Source organism: Pituophis catenifer, unplaced genomic scaffold (genome assembly GCF_029215685.1).
Source record: "Pituophis catenifer annectens isolate HBS135680 unplaced genomic scaffold, rPitCat1.0.hap2 SCAF_7, whole genome shotgun sequence".
Classification (NCBI taxonomy): Eukaryota; Metazoa; Chordata; class Lepidosauria; order Squamata; family Colubridae; genus Pituophis; species Pituophis catenifer.
The window spans coordinates 75,547,407-75,560,936 of NW_027256887.1; the positions used below are offsets into that span (position 1 = coordinate 75,547,407).

Consider the following 13,530-nt stretch of genomic DNA (forward strand, 5'->3'; position numbering starts at 1 on the left):
AGGCTGCAGGGAGGCCTACTAGGCCTAAAACGGGGCATTGGGGGGGGAAACGCCGCACTGCCCCATGGCCTGTTTTTGGCCCCAGGAGGCTGCAGGGTGGCCTACTAAGCCCATAATGGGGCTTGGGGGTGTGGCTTGGCCCCCCATGGCCCGTTTTTGGTCCCAGGAAGCTGCAGGGAGGCCTACTAGGCCCAAAATGGGGCTTGGGGGTGTGGTTTGCCCCCCCATGGCCCGTTTTTGGTCCCAGGAGCCTGCAGGGAGGCCTGCTAGGCCCAAAATGAGGCTTGGAGGTGTGGCTTGCCCCTCCCCCCCATGGCCTGTTTTTGGTCCCAGGAGGCTGCAGGGAGGCCTGCTAGGCCCAAACTGGGCTTGGGGGTGTGGCTTGCCCCCCATGGCCCGTTTTTGGCCCCAGGAGGCTGCAGGGTGGCCTACTAAGCCCATAATGGGGCTTGGGGGTGTGGCTTGGCCCCCCATGGCCCGTTTTTGGTCCCAGGAAGCTGCAGGGAGGCCTACTAGGCCCAAAATGGGGCTTGGGGGTGTGGTTTGCCCCCCCATGGCCCGTTTTTGGTCCCAGGAGCCTGCAGGGAGGCCTGCTAGGCCCAAAATGAGGCTTGGAGGTGTGGCTTGCCCCTCCCCCCCATGGCCTGTTTTTGGTCCCAGGAGGCTGCAGGGAGGCCTGCTAGGCCCAAACTGGGCTTGGGGGTGTGGCTTGCCCCCCATGGCCCGTTTTTGGCCACAAGAGGCTGCAGGGAGGCTACTAGGCCCAAAATGAGGCTTGGGGGTGTGGCTTGCCCCCCATGGCCCGTTTTTGGCCCCAAGAGGCTGCAGGGAGGCCTACTATGCCCAAAACTGGGGTTGGGGGGGGTCACGCGTGTATGTGTGGGGGTGGGTGGAATGGGGGGGTCACACGCACATGCATGGGGGATGCATTGCATTATGGGTGCTGGCACGCACACACTTTCAGCACACGACAATAAAAATGTTAGCCATCACTAGTATATGGGAACAGATATTTTTTTAAAAGTTCTCCTATTCCACCATTGAGCCAGGTAAAATCCATCAGAAGTGGCCAGCGACAAAAGCAATTTCCATCAGCCCCACCTATCATGTGGTCTTAAAGAGTAAGAGTATTAATTATGAATCATGCTATACCAAGTTCAAAAACTAATGAAAGCAATAGAAAAATGGTTCAGTCTGGAGATGAAGCAAGGACTCACTCCCTTTTTAAAAAAAACAAAAATAAAAAACACACAGACACATAAGCAATAAATCATTGGAAGAAACGTGGATTTTATAAATGGGCTGGAACACTCCCTACATCTTATGCAAGAAGAATTCTTTGCTCCTGTTAAAAAGTTTCCACCACAGTATTCTGTCCTTCCTGTTCCACTCCTAGACAGACCCATAGGAGAACATTGTGGTTTAAATTACCTCCTCTAAATATGCTGCTAAACAGAAGAAGCAGCATTGCCTTGCACCCCAACTTCTGGGGAGACCCCTCGTTCTCTAGCAGCTTCCCAGGTTCTTACAAAGAGAGGGAAACAAGGTGGCTGGTCCCTCTCTTCTTGGTCATAGGCCAAGATTGTCCATCAGAGATTGAGGATTCCACTCCTAATAGTGGGGATCTAATTCTGTCATAGGGAAGAGATGATGGCCTGGACACATTCTCTGAGGCAAGTCTTCATCTGGACAGACAAGCTGCTGGAATCTCTGGAAAGAGAAATAGAGAGAGACCATATGAAAGGGTGGATGGAAATGTCTATGGCGATTCTGATGAGACCATATAGCACTTAGCAATAGCATTTATATACCGCTTCACAGTGCTTTACAGCCCTTTCTAAGCGGTTTACAAAGTCAGCATATTGCCCCCAACAATCTGGGTCCTCATTTTACCCACCTCAAAAGGATGGAAGGCTGAGTCAACCTTGAGCCGGTGAGATTCGATCTGCCAAATTGCAGTCAGCCGGCAGTCAGCAGAAGTAGCCTGCAGTACTGCACTCTATAACCACTGCGCCACCGCGGCTCCATATAAAATGGTGGGTGGAAAATATTGCTGTTTGCCAGAAAAGTTGTGGTCAAAGAATCTAACCACAGGTAGTCCTCAACTTTGGGCCAAAATTTATGTTGCTAAGCGAGGCTATTGTTAAGTGAGGTGTGCCTCATTTTACAACCTTTTGGCCCCACTTGTTAAATGAATTGTGTGGACTTTAAGTGGATCTGGTTTCCCCCATTGACTTTGCTTGTCGGAAGTCGGCTGGGAAGTTTACAAGTGGTGATTGCATAACCTCAGGATAGTACAACTATCATAAATACATAACTACATGCCAGTTGCCAAGTGCCCAAATGTTAATCACATGACCAAAGGGATGCTGCAAAAGTCATTAGGGTGAAATATGATCATAAGTCACTTTTTTCAGTGCCTTCGTAATTTCGAACGGTCACTAAACGAATGATTGTAAGTCAAGGAGTACTTGTAGGTCTGTCTCACCTGATCCTTTTGTGAATGTTTACGAGTGTGCCTTGTGCAAAAATTAGCAATGGATATATATTTGATTCATTTCTATCAGGTCTCCTCTCCGAAAGCACAGAAATGGATTTAAGCCTTGAACAGGCAACCTACAACTAATCCTCCACTTAGAACCATTCATTTAGAAACTGTTCAATGTTACAGTGGTACTGAAGAAAGGGACTTACAACTGTACTTATAAACCATTGCAGCATCCTCACAGCCTTGTGGTCAAAATTCAGGCGCTTGGCAAAAAGCCACAACAGTGGCACAGTGGTTAGAGTGCAGTACTGCAGGCTACTTCTGCTGACTGCCGGCTGCCTGCAATTTGGCAGTTCAAATCTCACCAGTTCAAATCTCAAGGTTGACTCAGCCTTCCATCCTTCCGAGGTGGGTAAAATGAGGACCCAAAATTGTTGGGCGCAATAGGCCGACTGTATAAACTGCTTAGAGAGGGCTATAAAGCACTGTGAGGTGGTATATGAATCAAAGTGCTACTGCTATTCAGTGTCCCGGGGTCATTCGATTGCCATTTACAAACTTCCTAGCTGATTTCTGACAAGCAAAGTCAACGAGGGAAACTGAATTTGCCCAGCAACCGTGTGATTCACTGCAGTGATTCACGGAACAATTATGGCCAAAAAAGTCATAAAATTGGACCTTGCTTAGCAACAAAAATTCTCGTCCCAATTGTGGTTGTAAATTGAGGACTGAAGGTTTTGAATATGAAAAACAGCCACTGGTCCAGCGTCATTCCCTGGATCATTAAACTGAGTTGAATTCATACCAAACATTGGAGTTCATGTTGCTCTTTCAGTTAATTATTTCTAGAAGGAACCCTACTCTGAAACAGTAGAACTTCAATATATCACTTGGTGTTCATTTTGAACCAGAATAAATAAAGCTATAGCATTTTTGGGTCACTACTTTGGGACAATTTAATTTTGAATAAGATCGCTGAACCTTGTTCTTTGAAAAGCAGCATTGCATTTTTTTTTAAAAAAAAAGCAGCATTAAAAAAACAACCCTCTCCCACATACATGTTGCAAATATTTCTTTTACAGTCATTCTGAACTGGATACTCCTTATAATCAAAGGAAACTAGTTGCAAATGTCACAGAGGAAATAAGATATTTGACTGAAAGTCAATAAGCATAGGAGGGAGAAAGAAACGATGGGATACTGCGAAGCTAAGTTCTCAATTGTGACATTGCTGAAGTATTACACAGCTAATAACAAACACCCAGAAAGGCAATTTAGATTGTGCAGCCCTCAAGCCAACGCAAATCCAATAAAGTCACTGGTTCTTGCCAGTAACAGAGCAATTCTTAGCAAATTAGTGCAAGGAAACCCATTCGTTATTTTGGAACATGGCAAAGCTACCTCTGAAAGCCGAGGCAGACTTCCTGACTCAGCCGCTTTGCATCCCAGTCTCCATCTGAAAAAGGCCAGTCTTACCTCTCTCAGGGATCCTTTAATGGTGGAGAGTTTGTAGACGATCCAGAGGGGGATGCAGATCATTGAAGAGAGGGCAAGCAGCCAGCCGACGGTGTCTCCCCACCATGGGTACACGTATTTCTTGTTGTATGTCAATGGAGTGTATTTAATCAAAGAAAAGAGAAAGGTTGCCTAGAAAGATTGAGTGAGGGAGACAGGATTAGATCAGGGGTGTCAAACTCGCAACGCCATGTTGTCGTCACGTGATGTATCGCGACTTTTTTCCCCTTCACTAAACTGGGGGAGGAGATGGCTGGCGCGTGACACATCCGGCCCATGGGCCATGAGTTTGACACACACACACACACACACACACACACACACACACTGCGTTAGATGCACCAATCTTTAAGGAACCACTTTGCTTATTTTGTGCTGATCAGAATAACGTAATCCCAGATTTCAACCTGGTGAATACTCAACCTGGTGAATAAAGATAGGCCTCAGCAGGGGTGAAATCTAAAATTTGTGGGCGTCGCTTGGTGTGTGTGGGGGTAATGTGACTGGGTGGGCGTGGCCAACTTTTTTTTTTTTTACTTTTAATAGGATTTTTTTCTACAACCTTAAGAGGTTGCAGGAAAAAATGCTTTTAGAAACCTCTGACAATCAGGCAACTCAGCTGGGATCGCCAGAGGCTTTTAAAGGCATTTTTTTTCCCTACAACCTCTTCCGCCGAAGAGGTTGCAGAAAAAAATGCTTTTAGAAGTAAAAATAACAGCCTCTGATGATCGCACGGCTCAGCTGGGCATGGGGGAGGGGGGCGCAGGGATTTTCGCTACCGGTTCTCCGAACCACCCGCTGCCATTGCTATCGGATTGGGCGATCCGGTCCAAACCGGGAGCATTTCACCCCTGGGCCTTGGCTTACGACGATCACTGGAACCAGACTTTGCGTTGCTGAGCAAGGTGGTTATTATTGAGTTGCACCCAATTTTGTGACCTTTTTTTTGCCACTGTTGTTAAGCGAATTATTATAGTTGTTAAGTGAATCAGGTGGCCATTAAGAGAACCCCACTGACTTTGCTTGGTGGAAGATGGCTAGGAAGGTGGCAAATGGCGATCACATGACCTCAGCACACTGCAACTGTCCTAAGTACATGCCAGTTGCCAAGCGCCCAAATTTTGATCATGGAATCGTGTGTGTGGTTCTAAGTCACTTTTTTTTCAGCGACATTGTCACTTAACAAACGGTCATATAATGAGGACTATCTGCATTAGGGGAAGACTCTCCTAATGATTTTGCTAATAAGACACAAGAGCTCTATGCAACGAAATTTCACTTTAATGTATGCCGATTAGTGTACATTCAAAGTGACAATATAGTTACTCTAAAGTCTAAAATCTATTTTATTTGATAGAATAGAATAGAATAGAATAGAATAGAATAGAATAGAATAGAATAGAATAGAATAGAATAGAATAGAATAGAATAGAATAGAATTTTTTATTGGCCAAGTGTGATTGGACACACAAGGAATTTGTCTTGGTGCATATGCTCTCAGTGTACATAAAAGAAAAGATACGTTCATCAGAAATCATAAGGTACAATACTTAATGATAGTCATAGGGTACAAATAAGCAATCAGGAAACAATAAATCAGGGTCTTACAAATTGGTAAGACAAAGAAATTGAGATTTGGAACATGTTCCTGGATGTGATATTTTACATCGGGCCAGGGAATTACAATCTGTGCTTAATGCTTTTGTGGGAGCTTTTAACTCAGTCTCAAATCCTGGCAACTGCCTGGACAAGTCCCTGCTATTTTCTTGGCAAAGTTTCACTAGTTTTGCCATTTTCTTCTTCCTTTTCACGGAGATTGAGTGGCCCAAAGTCTCCCAGCTGTCTTTGGACCTAAAATGGGACTAGAACTCACAGTCTCTGAGTTTCTAACCTAGCACCTTTAACTGCTACACCAACCCGTCTCTCATGTATACCAATTTACATATTTAAAGGTGAAAGTGTTCGCTTACTTTGTTCATTTTTTTCCTACTATTATATGTTCTGCAGGAATAGAATTCCCAGACTTCTATAGGCCCCATAAATAATTAGAAGTACTGAATGTGAAAAAAAAAATCTAACATTTAAATCCTGGCAGACATTTACATGATTGTGGGAGACAAATAGCAATGGTATCAACCACCATCAAAATGAAATGATATATCTAATTCAAATGTGTACCTATTCAGCTGGGGTATACAATTGATCCTTTGAGGCCATGAGCCAAGTTGACCAGATTTCTGAATCAGAATAGAGCTGGAAGAGACCTTGGAGGTCTTCTAGTCCAACCTCCTTCTCAAGCAGGAAACCCGCCTAGACAAAAGGTGGCTAACCTTTTTGCCGTTGCGTGCCAAAAGCGGGGGGGAAGCATGGGGGGGAGCGCACACGTGCCCATACCCATAATTCAACGTGCCTGTCCCCCTGCGCATACACGCGCTCCCCTGCACTCCCCCTGCTTTTGGCATGCAATGGCCTGGTGGGCCCAGTAGGCCCATTTTTTTGCCCTCCCCAGGCTCCAGAGGCTTTCTTGGGGCTTGGGGAAGGTAAAAACGTCCTTCCCCACCCACCCACCCCCCGGAGGCCCTCCAGAGGCCGGAAACAGCCTCCAGTGGGTCCGGAAGGCCTGAGAATCAGTGCGCGCACTGGAGCTGAGGTAGGGCAACGCTCGCGTGCCCACAGATATGGCTCCACGTGCCACTTGTGGCATGCGTGCCATAGGTTCACCATCACGGCCCCAGACCATTTCAGACAGGTGAATTCTGAATGAATGTCCTATTTCTAATCATTCTCACCCATATATACACAGGTACCAATCCAGGGGTGGGTTCTAAATTTTTTTACTACCGGTTCTGTGGGCGTGGCTTATTTTGTGGGTGTGGCTTGGAGGTCATGTGACTAGGTGAGCGTGGCTAGCTGGTCAGAGTCATTTCTGGAAGGTCCTCGCACTTACGACCTGACTCATTTGTTTGCTTTTAACACTGATCAGCTGTAGGACGGCCCTTTGAAGCCCCGCGGCAAGAGTTTAAACAGTTTTTTTTCCCTCTAGTCATCAGCTGGGACTCAGGAGGCAGCAATAAATTGGGGGTGGGACCAAATAAAAGTAAGAATAATGTGGGGGGGTGGGGAGGAGGGCGGGGGGTGAGAACCAGTTCGGTGATGTCATATCGTCTCCGCTACTGGCTCGGCCGAACCGGACCGAACCGGGAGGAACCCACCACTGTACCAGTCTCCATCTGTTGCATCTATGCAGAAGTCAGGAAAAGTTTCCAAAGTTGGGAGACCCCTTTGAACATATGCTTCTACTGCTCAAAAACTGCTCTTCAGCATTTAAAACTTAACTGATGGGATTTATGCAAATGTAATTTTATCTGCTCTTTGGATTGTTTCTATTTCCATTCCCACCACGACTCCTGTCCTCCCACTTCTTTGTTGCCTGGCAGCAGCCACAAACAGTGGTCAAAGTCTCTTTTGCCCAAGAGTCCAACCCATTTCCCTGTGTACCCTCTGGATTGGTCTCCAGATGAAGATGTCCCACCTACCAGGCAGACGGCTGGTGTTATGAATAACCAACAGTATTTAATAACAGACCAAGGCCGGTAGCCAATCATGTCTTCAATGTTATTGTAGAAACGATCAGCACCTGTGAAATGGGGGTGAAAGAACAAAAAATTGGAAGAAAGGCAGAGCAAGTCTGCTCTAACGCCTATGGAACAGAGAAGAGAGCCAGGATCAAGAAAATAAGAAGCACAGCAGACTAAACAGAAAGGTATTAGCAAGGAAAAGTCACTGAAGCAAAACAGCGATAAACAGTTTCTCAAGGTCAGTTAAATTAGTAACATAAAACTGTTTATTTCTTTTCTTATATTGGGTTTCTGATAGGCTCAGAGTACTCAAGGATAAACTTGATTTTCTTTTCTCTCTGAAATCCTCTGCATCTGCTCCAGAAACTTTTCCAGGACTTGAAGAGCACGAGAAAAAAGGAAAGAGGAATTGCCCCCTTATCATTCTGCTAATGAAAACAGTTGCACCTGTGTGAAACCAATATGGGATTCCATCTAGGGTCCCCCTACTTACTCATATCAAATACGAAACAGATAGCAATAGCATTTAGACTTATATACCACTTTACAGTGCTTTACTCTCTAAACGGTTTACAGCGTCAACATATTGGCCCCAACAATTTTGGGTCCTCATATTACCCACTTCGGAAGGATGGAAGGCTGAGTTAACCTTGAGCCTGGTGAGATTTGAATTGCCAAATTGCAGGCAGCCGGCAGTCAGCAGAAGTAGCCTGCAGTACTGCACTTTAACCACTGCGCCACCGTGGCTCACATGAAGATATGAAGATAACTCTGGAGATTTCAACCGAACAGGAGTACTAGTTATGGAAAAGTTCAGGGATAGTGTTCCAGCTCCAGAGATGTTCTAGACTGGTCTTTGACAGGTATCTTGAGTCCCTTCGGGGAGAAGGGCAGGATATAAATTTAATAAATAAATAAAAATATGTTTTCTATCTAGCTCTATCTATGTGATTGCTAAGAGTTGAGCCCAGGGTGATGGCCCATAACCAATAAGACCTGTTTCCTGTTGCAATTGTACTTACCATATACCCAGCCAATGCACATGGTCTCAAAAATGGCAACGAAGAGCAAGCACATCCCACTGGCAGCATAGTAGTCAAAGAGCTGGAAGACATACATCCCACCCTAAAGAGGGGCAGATGCCCACCCAGTGGGGATTGGGAAAGAGATGGAGGAGAGAGAGTTTAAAACTGTGATGATGATAACATTTCTCTTCTTGATTTATTTAACTTTGCTATACATTACTTTCATATTTATTCTCTAAACATTGATAAAATAAATCCCATATATTATAATAATCAGATTCTTCCTTCCCTTTAATTGCAAGTGTTAATCTATTCATTTCTGCACATTCCAATATTTTCTTAATCACATTTTGATCTGCAGGAATCTCTTCACCTTTCCAGTTCTGTGCAAATACAATTCTAGCCTCAGTTATTACATAAATAATCAAGTATACAATTTCTTTACTATAATTCCCTGGTAAAATCCCCAACAAGAATATCTCAGGTTTTAAGTCAATATGCTGTTGTGTCATCTTCTCCAACCACATACAAATTCTTGCCCAATATTAGATTAGATATGTTAAGTATTAAAATTAAGCTAAAAGTAGATATAAATAATGAGTAAGTGTTGTGGTCCACCAGCAGCCTGTGGAGCTGGCAGCAGAGTCGGATAGTGAGGAGGCTGATGTTCTGTCCCTGTCTCACACACGCACCCCCACAGACAGGCAACAGTTAAAGTATTTAGCCGACAACAGTTTATCTGGTATCAGAATTGGCAGCAACTCAGTGGCTGGCTGCCAGGTATTCTTTACTCACGAGGGGGGAGTTTCTCCCTTCGTCCGGGAACAAAGCCAATATACAATAATCAACAAAGTCCAGTAAATACAAAGAAGGTCGTCCGATATCCATTTTTTGCTTGTCACAGAGCTGAATCGGCCACCACACCCTCTTTTATACCCTGTGGGGTGTGGTCCAATGACTCAGCCTAATCCCTGGCACGCCTCTTCTTCTGTTGCACGTGCTTATCTCTGCGACGCTGCCAAGGATCCAGCCAAGACTCATCTTCCTCATTACTGTCCACCTGTGGCTGCGTGGACGTGCTTGGCCCCGGGCCTATCTCTTGACCTTCGGCGGACACCGAAGGCATTGCCAGAGAGGAGGGTCCTGGAGAGGAAGGCCTTGCCAACTCCTCTCCTTCACTCTCGGAGTCCTCTCCTGCCGATAACACAGGCTCAGGTAACGGAGCCACAACAGCTGAGGAAGAACATGGGCCAGTCCTGGAGGCTGGGGAAGGCCCGGATGGGGGCTCTGCATCAGAGGCAGAGATGGGGCCAGGGCCATCGGGGAGTGATGTGCGGACTTTGGAGCCTCCAGAGGCTGACAGCAGAGAGGTAGAGGAACAGGAGGAGCCTGTTCCTAGTGCTCATATGAGAAGAGCTGCCAGAAGGCAGGAGCAGCTAAAGCAGAGAAGATGACTCGGGAGTAGGGCCAAGAGATCATTGGCCCCTCCCATAAGGCTTAAAAGACCAGCAATGGCTCTTGGCCTCTTTGCTGGAAAACGACCGTTGAAAGATTTGCTTCATGTTTGGATGTATTTCTTTCTTGTCAGCGTCTTCTGTTCCTGAACTGTTGCCAAGAAAAGCCTTTGGCAGTTTGTCTAATTATTCCAAGGTCAGAGATAAACTGAAGGTGTTTTGAGAATTTTGCTTTCATTAAATTTGGAATACACTGAGAATGAGTTAATTCTCAGCTGTTTTAATAAAATCTGTTTGTTTTTTGGAACTGTTTGCATTTAATATCAACTACGTGGGCCTGGGTCACAACAGTAAGGTGGTAAGCTTTAACTGTTATGACACAAAAAATTGTACCCAGACGACACACTGTTTAATGAATGATGGAATGTTTTGTATTAAAAGAAAATTTAAAAATTATATATATAAAAAAACCTGTGATGATCAGATGAATATCTTTTTACGCTGCTAAGTCCCCAAATGATTTTATATATAATGCTAGGCAACCCGTGAAGCCTCCTTGGCTCATCCTTTCAGAGATATATCCATACAAGATTCCTCAAAATGCCTTCAACAATGACAGAACTTTTAACGTACAGCCTTCACTGGAAAAGTTGGGATACAGGGAAGTATCTGCCTTGAAAATGGGCTACGCTGAACTGCATTACACAGTCAAACGTCAGGGCAGGAAATGGTTTTTTTTTTTTTTTGACATTTTGTATGATGTCATAAAACTGTTTTATGACAACTTTTAGGTCATAAAATACTTTATAAAATTTATAGAAGTTGTTAAAATTTGCCAAATTTCAATTCCATGGGAATCAGGGATCCCAGATGTTGGACAAAATCTGTAAGATAGTCCATTTGAGGTACCTTGGTTGAAAGGTTTCACTCTCTGATGCAACATATTGCCCATGTCAGAACCGATCCTTCATTCTGTTCTCCCCCTCCCCCACCATCCAGGCAGAACTGATGAAGCTTCTTGGATGAGAAGCAAAATGTGTTTTTTTTTCTTCCTCAAGGAAAAAGGAAAGAAAACAACAACAACATAGTCCAGTTCAGTGGTGAAATGTAAAATTTGTTACTACCAGTTCTGTGGGCATGGTTAGGTGGGGGGTAATGTGACTGGGTAGGCGTGGCCAACTTTTTTTTTTTTTAAAAGCATTTTTTCTACAACTTCTTCGGCCAAAGAGGTTATAGAAAAAATGCTTTTAAAAAACTCTGACCATCCCAGCTGAGCCGCGGGATCATCAGAGGCTTTTTTTTTTTTTTAACTTTTAAAAGCATCTGTAGAAAAAATGTTTTTAAAAATTAAAAAAAAGCCTCTGATGATCACGTGGCTCAGCTGGGCATGGAGGAGCAGGGATTTCTGCTACCGGTTCTCCGAACCACCCGCCACCATCACTACCGGATCAGGCGATCCGGTCCAAACCGGGAGCATTTCACCTCTGGTCCAGTTGCCCTTTGAAAAAGCACCTTTGAGACAACCATGACCTGGATGACTGAGAATCTGAATAGGCAAATCTATTGCCCAGTTAAAGATTATAAGGACAAGAGTTTCGGCAGTATGTAAACAACAGAAATATCTGTTCAGGAAATTATAATTCTCATTTGTTAACACATGTTCTAGTGTTTTCTAGACAATATTTTCCTAGACATTTTTTTTCTCTTAAACTAAAATTACTTTGCGGTGACTCAATAAGCTTTCAGTTCCTGCTTAGTTACTACTGGTAGAAAACATCAAGTGGGAGTGAATGAGCAGTCCTCTGTTTATACATATTATGCCAGGATTCTGAATATTTCCTCTCACTTTAACTGGTATTTGGAGAGCCTGATAACTCAACGTATCTAAAGATAGCATGTTATTCATTTCTGGTATCAATAGAACTATCTGTCTTCCCCACTTCTGGGTCTTCTTCTCCCCTTTGTAATAGAAAGTTTCTGAAAACCAGCTTACACTGAGGTGGATCATTTTTTTCAACTCCCATATCCTGCAAATGTGACACACAAATACACACACACACACACACACACATAGAGAGAGAGAGAGAGAGAGAGAGAGAGAGAGAGAGAGAGAGAGAGAGAGTACATATACATACATACCCATGTCAGGGGTTTTATCTTAAACTTTGACCCCACAAACATTCCAAAGACAAGTCAAGTTTTCACAAGAATGCCATCTTCATACATTTTTAAGTTTCTTATTACTATGAGAAGAAGTGAAAAAAAAAGTTATAGCCTGAGAATGTAAAATGTATAGGGAGATAGGGATGGAGATGTGGATGTGGATAGATAGGTGGATGATAGAAAGATGATAGATAGATAGACAGATAGATAGATAGATAGGGAGGGAGGGAGGGAGGGAGGGGTGAAATCCAGCAGGTTCTGGAGAACCGGTAGTGGAAATTTTGAGCAGTTTGGAGAACCGGTAGCGGAAATTTTGAGTAGTTCAGAAAACCGACAAATACCACCTCTGGCTGGTCCCAGAGTGGGATGGGAATGGAGATTTTGCAGTATCCTTCCCATGCGACACCCACCAAGCCATGCCCACCAAGCCACACCATGCCCACCAAGCCACGCCCACAGAACCCGTAGTAAAAAAATTTGAATTTCACCACTGGATGGATGGATGGATGGATGGGCAAACAAACAGACATATAGAGCCGAGATGGCGCAGTGGTTAGGGTGCAGTACTGCAGCTACTTCAGCTGACGGCTAGTTCAGCAGATCAGCGGATCAAATCTCACCGGCTCAAGGTTGACTCAGCCTTCCATCCTTCCGAGGTGGGTAAAATGAGGACCCAGATTGTTAGGGGGCAATATGCTATTTAGTATACTGTCTTTGATGTAAGCCTCCCAGAGTCCTCGGAGAGTGGGCGGCATAGAAATATGACTAATAAAACAAACAAACAAACAAACAAACAAACAAACAAACAAACAAACAAATAAATAAAAGTCTCCTCCTGGAGAAAAATTAGGAATGTGAATTCTTGTGAACTGCATCAACAAAGCGACTTTATGTGACTCTGGCAAAATTGGTTCTGTGCGCCCTCTCACATTTTCATCCAAAGGACAGTAAATTGACTTCAAACGTCAATAGGGAATGACATAAAAAGCAATTCCAGCTAAATCACAATGTACTGATACGTGGGATTCAAACTATTTCTCATCTTTAGTTTTAGATTTCAGCATCGAAGCGTTCGGCTCTCACAGCAGAGTGGAAATGAAGGCGCAACTGTTGCTATGCATAAGAGTGTCAGATGGCAATTTAAGAATTTCTAGCCCACATTGGTATGGAGAAAGTGAAGAGGGAGGCATTTTTCCTCCCTCCCTCTGCGACAGAAGTCACACTGAAAGGTTATCAAATAAAGTTGAACAATGTAAAGTTCAGGACAAAGCCATTTTCATTGAAGCATTCTTAACCTGTGGAATCTC

General features: G+C 44.3%; 1 protein-coding gene across 1 annotated transcript in view; it reads right to left on the reverse strand.

The window, feature by feature from the left end:
* Positions 1 to 1,426: 1,426 nt before the first annotated feature.
* The window catches only part of LOC139319888 (sodium- and chloride-dependent GABA transporter 2-like), an 81,393-nt gene continuing 69,289 nt past the window's right edge, over positions 1,427 to 13,530 (reverse strand). The window contains exons 11-14 of the mRNA XM_070947938.1: positions 8,604 to 8,706; positions 7,540 to 7,640; positions 3,965 to 4,135; positions 1,427 to 1,710 (exon numbers count right to left, since the gene is read on the reverse strand). Coding sequence (XP_070804039.1) covers positions 1,612 to 1,710; positions 3,965 to 4,135; positions 7,540 to 7,640; positions 8,604 to 8,706 — 474 coding nt within the window. The 3' untranslated portion in view covers positions 1,427 to 1,611. The remainder of the gene's footprint in view (positions 1,711 to 3,964; positions 4,136 to 7,539; positions 7,641 to 8,603; positions 8,707 to 13,530) is intronic.